The sequence below is a fragment of the Sinocyclocheilus grahami genome, unplaced genomic scaffold (genome assembly GCF_001515645.1).
Source record: "Sinocyclocheilus grahami isolate Dianchi unplaced genomic scaffold, SAMN03320097.WGS_v1.1 scaffold39.1, whole genome shotgun sequence".
In the NCBI taxonomy this organism is placed as follows: Eukaryota; Metazoa; Chordata; class Actinopteri; order Cypriniformes; family Cyprinidae; genus Sinocyclocheilus; species Sinocyclocheilus grahami.
Window position 1 is genome coordinate 3,789,695 of NW_015505218.1, and position 11,295 is coordinate 3,800,989.

The 11,295-nt window shown below is 42.6% G+C and overlaps 1 protein-coding gene across 1 annotated transcript; it reads right to left on the reverse strand.

The window, feature by feature from the left end:
• Window positions 1-2,984: 2,984 nt before the first annotated feature.
• Window positions 2,985-10,873, reverse strand: LOC107581949 (protein sprouty homolog 3). Its single transcript, XM_016267645.1, has 2 exons — window positions 10,329-10,873; window positions 2,985-5,998 (listed from the first exon to the last, which is right to left on the reverse strand). Exon 2 carries the CDS (start codon window positions 5,928-5,930, stop codon window positions 5,085-5,087), a length of 846 nt encoding a protein of 281 aa, XP_016123131.1. The 5' UTR covers window positions 5,931-5,998; window positions 10,329-10,873; the 3' UTR covers window positions 2,985-5,084.
• Window positions 10,874-11,295: the final 422 nt, after the last annotated feature.

The following is an 11,295-nucleotide window of genomic DNA, read 5'->3' on the forward strand; positions in this document are numbered from 1 at the left end:
ATCCATCCGCTTCAAAACAAAAAACAAAACCTAAAGACACAATTCTAATATTTTGAACACTAAGACAAAAAGGAAGTAATAATTAATTGGCTTGGGTATATATAGGCCTATAATGTTCATGCAAGAATTCTGACTGACAACCGGAGAACAACAGATATTGTTAGAGTTTTATAATGTAGTCTTGTGTTTTATTATAATTGATATCTCAAAAGGATATGCACTTGCGCGCCGCGTGAGCTGCTGCAAGATTTTCATAAAATATAACAACTTGCCATTCCGGTTTGTTTCTCACCAAACCCTTAGTATACCTTCAGAATGCTTGGAATATACACCACGAGATGCATATGATTATTTTACGACAGATATCCATCCGCTTCAAAACAAAAAACAAAACCTAAAGTCACAATTCTCTGCCATTAAATTGGCAAGTGCGAGCAGGACATTTTTGTGTTATTAAGTAATAAGTCTTTAGAACAACATTAAAGTGGTAATTCTGCTTTTACAAATTCTTTCAAATTTTAAAATAAAAGTATATATATATATATATATAAAGTTTGGCCTAAAATATAATGCTGCTGGGAAAATAATAATGCTTTAATGCCAACAACATCTTAACTTCTGTTATAGGGACAAAAAGAATATATATATAAACACTGATGCCCAAAATCCCTGTTATTAGGCTTTGTAGGCTGGCTCCGCTCTGCCCCGGCACTGTGGCCCTCCTTAGCCCCTTTCAGCTCTCTCTGGCGCCTGCTTCTCCATCACACCTCCACCTGTCAACGGCTCCAGCTCTCCCCCAGCCTCTGAGGCTCCAGCACCCCCCAGGGTTGCTCAGGGCTGCACTGCCACCAGTCTCACCTTTTGGGAGCCACCGTGCTGTAAGTAACCATGTACTCAGAAATGGCTTCTGTTACTTTTTTCAATCTGATGAGTGTGCAAATAAGGAATCCGGTTGATCTAATATTTTGTGTTTGCCTTTATATGACAAAGCAAAACATTAGTTTACATGTGGTGAACTAATGCAAGGCGCTGCAAAAAAATATCATTTTTGAACTATTACAAAGGCAAACCTCTCATTTTAGAATAAGGCCGCTTTGATATTGCTCAATTATGTAAGTGATTTGTAAGCCCTAATGCTGCTGCTTTTAAGAAGAGTGTTTTTACATTTGGATTAGGGTGGTTTAGAAAAGGTCTGTTTTCATACACCGCTGCACTGTGATTGACATATGCATGAAGCTCTGATTGACAGCTTCTATAGCTCCATCCCTGACCCCTGGAGTGTCCTCAACGGTGCCTGTCCCCGCCGGACAAGGGCCACATAGGGGGACTCAGTGGTTACAGAGGCCATGAGGTCAGAATGGTAAAAGATCAACCAACCCCATCCCTTCTTGCTCTCTATTAGCTGGGTTAAAGGTTAAGAAAGCAAAGAGCATCCCTCCAGAGTCAGTTTCTTCTTGAGTGAAGAAGTCTTTTCTGACTTTTAACAGTACTGGTGCACAGTATCCCATGACGCATCTTGATGAACCCTCTTTCATTGCACATAACCACTTGTTTGAGCATACGTTTTAATGGAACAACCCAAACTAAATTACATACAGTAATTAAAAACCATAATGCAAAAAATATAAAACTTCATAAACACTTGCGTAACTCTAGAATTTACTCTTGCATGTTTTTATGAGCCAAATTTGAATATGCGCATAAATTTCAGTCTGTTTCTCACACAAAGCTATTGTATAGCTTCGGAAGACTTAGAATGCTGTTCGCAAGTCTTTTCAAAGGAATTTATGCTATATATTTTTTTATATTTCTGCAAGCCATGCAGGTTTGGAATTAAATGAGGGTAAGTATATGACGACAGAATTTTCAGTTTTTTTGATGAACTATCTGCTTAAGTAAGTTAAATGAATGCTACACTATCAAAAACGGTGTATCTCCAGACACCAAATTGATGTTTGTACTCTATATCTTAATGCACATACACATAAAGGGAATACTGGATCTGTATTATTCATGCAGCATCTTCTTATATAGACAAAGCCTAGAGAGAGGGTGGGATATTGAGATGTTGGGGTACAGACTTAATGCTTCTGAAGCTCTGGGAAAATGAGGCATGGCAGTGTGACAGCCATTACACACAAATGGTGGTACGTACACACACCTTATACACATTCTCACACTTCTGAAGCAACTCACGCTCTGTCTCATATAGACTCACTCATACACACACACACACACACACACACATCTCTAGTCCCTCTTTTCCAAGGCCATTAGTACGAGATGGCCTTGATTACTTATTTATGAGGCAAACAGGCAGAAGTGTGGAGAGTGGAGTAAAGAGACAAAGACCGGAACCCCTCGGCATTGAAACTAACATCCATAAGTGTCCACATATATTTACTACTTCACAGCAGTTTTTTTTCTAAACAGATCACTTACGCACTTAATAACTCCTTCAGGCATCTGCAGAATAGCAGTGTTTGCACTAGTGGTAAATACCACAAAACTGCAGATGCAACTAGACTCAGCAATGCAGCTGTGGGTATCATGGGCACTTTAAAAGTCCTGCATAGTTCAGTAAAGCTAAAGATGGATTTTACCTTCCCTAAACATCTTGAAATTTCAATTGACATACTGTAAAGTCAAACCATTTATAGAGATGTAAAAACAAGTCTTGTACACAGAATATTTCAAAATGTTTTATTTATTATCCATGGCCTTATGGCCACACCCACCAGTCCACTCTGAAAAAACTGAAATCATCACATGGGTCTTTTCATTTAATTTCTTTTCATCATTCACCCGAAATAAATACATAGCTTTCCTTGCAACAATTTAAATAAATATCTGTGGGTTTATGATAATATCAGCAACAAAAAAGTGTAAAATGTATATATATATATTTTATATATATATAATATATAATATATTCATTTGTATAGATTTATATATATATATATATTTATATATATATATATATATGTTTATATATTCTTCCTTAATTATTTTACAACTTACAAGATGCCAATTGTACCAAAGCAATACTTACTAATACAACATGGTGAACTTTTAGTGGTTAACTCAGAGACTGTGGACAGCACCAGTTAGGCATTCTTGTAAATTGTATGTACCTACACACTGAAACCCCACATCATGGACCCTTCTTAGAGAAGCCATTCTTTTGGGATGTGACTGTGGAGGAGAGGTATCTTCTCACTATTTCACCCAGTGAAAGCTTGCCTCTGATAGTAATGCATGTTTTCTGCTCTCATGCCAATAAATATTGTATTGGTAAAAAAAAATATGATTGGCTCTTCAAGCTTGTGTGTAACCTAAACCAGTAATGGCATAACTTGTTAATGTCAGACATTTTATCTGTATGTAATTGCTGAAAAGTATATTTCAGGCTGTTTAGGTCTTGTCTGAACACCACATTTAAATCAGTTTTGAGCTAATTATTTCTGTAGCAATTTATGATAATGGATACATGCAACCAAAGGGAGCCCAGTTATTAAGATTTTGTAGTGTAATTTACAGTACTGCGGTGGAACACTGTGCCATGCACAAGGGACCTCTCCCCCACAGTTCAAAATCAGTCTTATGGTTAGTCTTAAGAATTAGCCAGGTATCTGACAAGGTTAATGTCCAACAGTAATAGAAAAAATGGCAATAATAATCAGATTAAAACAAATAGAATAAAAATACAAATACAATAAGAATTCTATGTACATACAAAAATATAGCAAAGGAACTCACAAAGATGTGCATATTATTGGGGAAGAACACACACACTTGAAACAGATTTCATTCAACTTGCTTCCCAGTTTTGGATGTCAGTGCATCTGTTTCACCTTGTTCCCAAGTGTTGTATTCTACCTCGTTCTGGCCAGGTGACTAAGCCCTTGTCTCAATACAATCCCTTCTTCCTGTCAGATGACACAATAGTCTCCATTAACCTCATTTCCTGTGAATCATTCAGGGCCAACCAGAGAACCTCAGGAAAGGACTTAGAGATGCTAATGTCCCATGTATGGCATAACTGGGGAACCACAATGGCTTCATTTAGCTGATACTGCTCGGATCTGATGTTAACCTAAAGCATGGCCCTACAGGTTGTCTGGTCAATTTGTCCAAGAGCTCTCAAAGTAATGGCTTGTATCTCATCCTGAGAGCACTGTCAAAGTTGGACAGACAGTCCCTTTTGATGTTTGGTCCCACAACGTGGTTGGATGCAGAAACAGTCAAGGATCCTATCGCTGTTGTTGAGCAGTTGGAAAGCACTATGTGCAGCAGTGGAAAAGAGAGTTGAGGATGTAAGAGTGCTTGGGAGAGGTTGGCGTCAGGCTGCCCTGGGCTGGAAACCTGACCAGACACTTTATCCTTCAGAGTAGCTCCTCTAAAAATAAAAAGAGAGGCTTCTGCTGACAGCAGATGCCGGCCTGAGACTGCACACACATACACACATGCACACACACACACACACACACACATTTGTCCTTCTTCATTTTTACCACACACTCATGCGCACAATGTCTCTCTTTACCGCCTCTCTTGAAACACATCCCTCTTAGGTGAGCTTAATATTCTGATTTTTGTATGGTCCCGTTTTTGGTGTCAAACAGAATTGACTTACATAGTCTGATTTTTGTTGTTGTTGTTGTTGGGCTCTTCTCCCTAACCAGCGCCCTGTATCCATGTAGAGTCTAGAGTAAGCCATCTTGCTTACAGTTTTTTCATTCAGTAAGGCAGAAGAAGACACACTCAGCACTGACTTCCTGTTGACAGCTTCCCATGTCTAGGTGATCCTTTTACCCAGTACAGCCTCTGCATTAATTCTGATAGCATACTCCCTGTGTATTACATACGGTTCACATTACCCAACTCTATCCTGGAAGTCTAATAAATAAATAAATAGACACGGATTTACTAAAAAAAAGGGAAGTAGGATACATGATGATGGACATGATGCAGGGAGGCCTGATTGGTTTAGAGTAGGTCAGTTCATTTAGCAGAATTACCCGGCTGCTTCAGCATCAGAGGTGTCTCCTTGAGGGAGGATTGCAAGAGGCTCATTCATGATGTCATACAGGCTTTTCCAGGGTTTTACGAAAGGGCACGGGGTTGGTGGCAGAGATCTTGCGGCACACAGTGTTGGTGTTGCTGCATCGGCAGCCAGGACGGGTGGCGCGATCATAGCCACGCTGGCACAGAGTGAGGCACAGCTTGGCAGGAGGGTAACAGCACAGGCAAGGCAGGCAGAGTGCCAGGAAGGCCATAGCACTCCAGCGGGAGCAGGCGTGAGCTGGGGCGCAGGAGCACGGTCGGTCGGCACAGTTGTCCTCCTTATCTGCCGAGCAGTGGTAGAACAGACCCTTCACACAGCACAGGCAGGTGCCGTACTCCAAGACGTTTTCTGCAGAACACAAGCAGCGCTGGCCACAGGTCCAACAGGAGGGCAAATTACGAGGGGCACAGCACTCCTGGCACTTGCAGTGGCCACAACGTTCACAGATGAAGAGATGCAGGCCCAAGTCCTCATCGTCAGTCAGTCCTTTGCCCAGCGAGTCGGGTTTCAAGTCACCTTTGGGCTGGGACCTCACCACAGCTAGACCAGAATGGGAGGGCATTAATCCTGCAAGAAGTCTCTGGTCCGAAGCAGCACTGCCACGGGACATGGAGCTCACGGTACTGGAGCGACTTAAGTGGGCCAAGTGGGAATGTTGATGCTGACTTTGACTGCGAGACATCTGTGGATGCCGTTCATCATGTGGATAGAAGGCAACCTGAGAGGCAGGGTCCAGTGCCACAGGGCGTTCCACATAGTCATTATTAGCCCTTATAGCACGGATCTGGTCAATAGACAATACAGGGACCTGCTGAAGATCCAGGTTTTCAGGGTCCATCCGAAAAGGTGGTACTGGATCCATTCTTTAAGGGCCACCAGGGTAGGGGCTGAGCTGCAAGGCTGACCAATATCACGGTACATCGGATAAACCTGTTGTAAGAAAAGAATAAAACAAAGGCATCATTGTTAGATTTAGAATCAAATGAAATGGTTTAAGTTTAAATTCAGTCTGCATAATGTGTAGGTGCAAAAAAAGCAAATGTTCATATGAGTCCTCATTTTACTCCTTTCAGATGGTCCATGGCTAAAGCTATGGTTATTATTAGACACAGAGGATGGAGAGATAACGCCATTGACATCACACTGTAATTTAGCATCTGGAGAACACAGCTGTTGACACAAGGGAACGGAACCAGAACAAAGAATTTGACAGCAATGAATTGTGAGAAACTGGGGAACCCAAAAAACTTAGTGTCAGTGTCCTGAGGTATCTCTTCCTCAGCAGCTTGGAGAAATTTGCTGTAGCCCCTCCCTGCAACCCTTCTTTTGTTAAGCCTTATCCTCCATAAACAGGAACAACATGGCTATTGGAATGTGCATAGAAAAAAATCAGCATCCTGGAATTGAGAAACATGCTGCTTGCATTATTGGATGTCATAGCCAAACAAGACCTTGGATTGCACTGGATTAGATAACGACGGGTTTTACTTTCTTCCATCAAGATGTGGAGAAGACCACTTTTTGATGTTTGTCAGCCTCTCAGACAGTTTCAAAAGTCAATGTGTGATCAGGATGAAGAGATTGGACAAGAAAGAGAGCTGCCTCTGACATAACAAGCAACGGAAATCCATACACAACAGCAGTGATTAGAAGAAGCAGTGTCTGCTCCCAGTCCCCCAAGCATCCGGGGCACAGTCAGCTGAATTCCTGGCAAGAGCCCTGAATGCTCTCACAAAAAAAGGTAAGATAGCATCCTCCCCCACCCCCTCTGCCCAGCCAGAAACTCAAGATAAGGAGGCCCAGGTCGGAAGCACAAAATGCATTTGCAAATTACACAGAGGAAAGAGAAGTCCTGGAGAGTAATTACATCAAACCCAGCAGAGCACTGTAGTCAGGTCCTATCAGTCCATCTAATTGTTGAAAGGGGTCTGCTGTTCATTTCCATGAGCTCATTATTTGGGGCATGACTTCGAAAACAACATTGGACTTTTAGTCTCGCATCTGCAGGCAAGCCAGAGAGGAAGTTTTGGGTTAGCCCATCTGTGTCATGTCAGGCACTTTTGGTTGCATATTTGTTTGAGCATTTGCACATGTCCTCTCCATGTGGTTTTCCTCAAGTGTGTCAGCACTTAAGAGCATTTATCATTCGCGGCTACACTGGAGTTTATTTGGAACTTTCCACTGACTTGCAGTGCTCTTGTGTAAAAACAGACCCAAATTACACCTCAAAACGCTGCATTTCCTGGGCTCTGCGAAATAGTACAAAGAAAATTTCTAAACTGTCCCTTTCTTGTGAATTACCCGCTCACCAATAACTCCTTCCACATAAGTTCCTCCCAAGTTATCATTAATGAAATACCCTTTTATTCTGCAAGTTACTTCCCCTGAGCCAGACCATTTGGAAAGCCACCATTTATTATCCGAAAACCGCCTCCCACTAGTGTTCCCCAACCACCTCCATGCTCACTTTCTCAATGAACATGGCACATTTGTAAAATAAGCTGCGAAGCAGAAGGCCAAAGCAGAAGTTGCTATATAACAGCCCCAAACACAATCTTTCACCCCACCCAAAAGCAGCAGCAAAGGTGCCAGAGGATCGATAAGTCACACTCCAGCTGCATAGCAGGCAAGGTGTTGACATCAGGAAGCCCAGCAGATCACCCTGCCACTCAAACCCCCCAACAAAGAGCACTCTACCACTCCCTATCGAGTCCCAGAGCACTCTTTAGCCCCACATGCCCCAGACCGCACACCAGGGCGAGGCTGTACTGGAGCTGTGGACTGGTCTATCATGTCTCTACAGTGGAACTTGCACAATTGTTGTCTCTTAAACAAATAACTGCTACTTAAGTGCCTTCCAAAGTGCTACTGGCTGTTGTTTAGGGAACATTCAGACTTTGGACATGTTGATTCAAATCTGCTTGCATTGTGACAGTGTACACTAGGATATTGATTGTGTTGTTCAGATGAAGTCTTCTCATTCGTAAGTTCTTGCCATCACCTCTTAAAAGTATTAAATGAGCAAGCACCTAGCTACACTTGATTTAGAGTACAATTTATTTTAATGGGGTGATGATAGGGATTGAAGGAAAAAGGAAGGTTAAACTACACTACTTCAACATTCACTATAAAATAGATCAGTTTAGAACAGCTATCCTGAAGGCAGAGTTTGGGATCTGTTTCTGCAATCCTGCATTCATCCAAAGCATAGTTTTTTTCCGGTCCCACATCTGAAGACTCCATCCTCTATTTTTCGCTGGATGGTTTTATCATTTAAAAGGATACGCTGTATCTGGCTCTCCAAACTTGATAGCATATCTTACATTGGATGAAGTAAAGCAAATCCAATAACCATTCACCACTAATGGCTGTCTGTATTTCTTTTTTTCTTTCGTGTCACAAGAGCCCTGATCCAACTTTGTATCACATTTAAACCACTATAGTGGAGGGAATAGACATGCAAGAGACATCTGATCTAAAATAAATAAATACAAATGAATCAAAAAGTAAAAGGGAGACTTTGAGTATACAAGAAGACAACATATTCAAAGACAACACCTGTCCCAGGTTAAGACACACTTTAAGTCCCAGAACCATGCATACAGCTCAGAGCAAGTGAGAGACAGCTGCATCTGGAGCACCAGAGAGAGAAAAAGAGGGGGGAGAGGGCCGTGTTTACTCAGTCCTGCCTGCCATGAGGGGTAACCTGAAGACAGGCCCCTGCGCTTTGGGAGTATCAGTGCTGAGTGAGCTGTACCTCGCGGCTCTGCCCCGGGGCTCCTTGCGCCCGTTACCTTGCACACATCCTTGGCCAGGGTAATCCAATCCAGGGCAGGAAGAGGATGAGAAGAGCATATTATTCATAACAGTCACCTCACACCACTGACTTGAAGAAACTTTAAACCTCTAAACAAGGAGGAGAGAGCAGGCAAAGGAGAAAAGGCAAAACATTTGTCCCGTAAAGGGTAGTTGGACAACATTGGAAGAGCTTGAAGATTTTTTAGCCTGTTTATCTATATGTAGGTGTAGCCATCAGGTGAATGAGGCGCTGATGCCATCCATTTGTTTGGGGTCTGATGGGATGTCGGCCAGTGACATCATGTTGTGGTGCTATTTTAAAGCCTCCAGTCACCTTTCATTAACCCCTGCTGCTGCTGATAAGCATCCAGCGGTTCTGCAGCCAGCCATCAGGCCAGTCTGACTTCCTGCAGGCTAACTGTCATTAGAGATATCCATTTTCCATTTCTGCTCTCTCTCTGACTCAAATAGAGTGGCAGATTGGCAATTGCTGACTGAGGGTTGATTAGCTGGTAGTCGCAAGGGTAAGGGCCGAGGGCTTCGTAGAGGGCATATATACGCTCCTAAAGGCCAGACTTAACTGCAGCTGGACTTGAGTTGTCAGGCACCAGGACCCTGGGATCTGCCCCACTGGCCCCTCTGGGAACACAGTGGGATTGAATGACAATAAATTGTATGAGATTCCGGATGTGCCGAATCCGACCCCCAGGAAGGACTGAAATAGACACTGCAGACCAGCAAGTTTGGGTGAGAGAGAAACAGAGAGAGACTGAGAAGAGGAAGGGGGGAGGGTCACTTAGAGAAAGGAGGAATAACATAAAGTTAGACTCAGTGAGAGAAACACAAAAATGACTAACAAACTGTGGTGTAAATGTAAAACACATTACAGATTAATAATAATAAATTAAACTATTATAACAATTTAAACTAAATTAACTGACAAATTGAGGAAAGTTTGAACCACTGTTGTTGTAAACCTATGCCATTCACAAAATTCACATTCTTTTTGCCAGCCTCTACTTTGAGAACTTTATCACAAAACCAGTTCCAAACGCACAGAAACTTTGCAGTTAGACCGCTGTGTGCAGCGCTGTCCCATGTCCTTTCCCACTCAACTTCCAACCTCTCCATCAGTCTCTGCCAGCACAAACTGGGTAATATTGACATCTCCGACCTTGAGGACAATCAATTCCATGTCTTTGTGCCCGAAGCCCTGTGCATTGGCTGGGTCAGAGTAGGACTTGAGTTTAGGGCACTACGCGACACACAGAGATCATCTCTCACTTGGATGATATTCTACTCCCATTATATGTCAGCTAGATTATATTTCATTCAGAGAACATCTAGAACTAGATCTAGAGAATCTCAAGAGAAAACCATTTGAGATAAAAAAAGAGTAAAAAAATGGACTAAAACCGATTAAGACTAAGACTAAAAGAGATTTAAATAAACGAGTGCTTACCCCTAAAAGGAGGGAGATCCATTTTGCGCCAAAACAGTATTTTATGTTTGTTTGTTTCTTGTTTTCTTTCTTTTATGTTTTCTTGAGCAGTTTTCTCTCTTCTGCCTCCCAATGCTTCTTCACAACTGTCCCACACGTGCAAGCAATCCTGGTTCCTCAGCGCTCAGTCATTCCCTCTGAAGAACAGCAAGAGCCTTTATCAGGGAACAGCTAGAGCACTGCACGTTCAAAGAGCACTCAGAAGAAAGACACGATTCTTGTGGAAACGAGGGCAACATGTCTCACGGAATATCCCAATTTATTTGAATAAGAAACAAAAATGTCCCCGGGGCAAAGTAACGGAGAGGAGCTTTGCTTTTCAGAAGTACTTCCACATAACAGTGTTGAAAGAGCTCAACAGCGGCTATGTAGTTTGTCTTCTCTCAGAATGAGCTGAAAATGTGAATGTTGGATTGTCTCTATCAGACTCTCTGTCTCTCTCTGTCTCTCTTTTTCTCTCTCTATCTGTGTACGGTCAGCGCTTCCTGCTCGTGCGATCATCCACTCACTCCCAGAGGGTGTGTGTGTCTGTGTACGTATATATGTGTGTGTGTGTGTGTGTGAGAGAGAGATAGAGATGGAGGGTGGGAAACAGTGAGGGAGAGAGGGAGGGAGATGGGACGGGGAGAAGGAGGAGGGGTGGTTGGATATGAATGGTAGAAGGAAAGAGGCCAGGCGGAGGGGGTTGGAGTGGGGGGTACTTGGTTTTGCTGGAGATAGTTAATGGCTAAGTGGCATCATCGGGCTGAAACCCAATCTCTCATTTTCTGCCCCTCAGGAACTGTTCTATATGATTCCCTGAGCTAAGCCTAACAAGATGGACAGAGGGAGGAAGAGAACAGGAGATAAAGAGAGAGAGAGAGAGAGAGAGAGAGAGAGATGAAGACAGTGAGAGATGGACAAAAAGAAGGAAGATATGACTCAACGA

What these genes read in the sequence shown, in the direction of transcription:
- LOC107581949 (XM_016267645.1), bottom strand. Translation starts at nt 5,930, where the DNA reads ATGGATCCAGTACCACCTTTTCGGATGGACCCTGAAAACCTGGATCTT.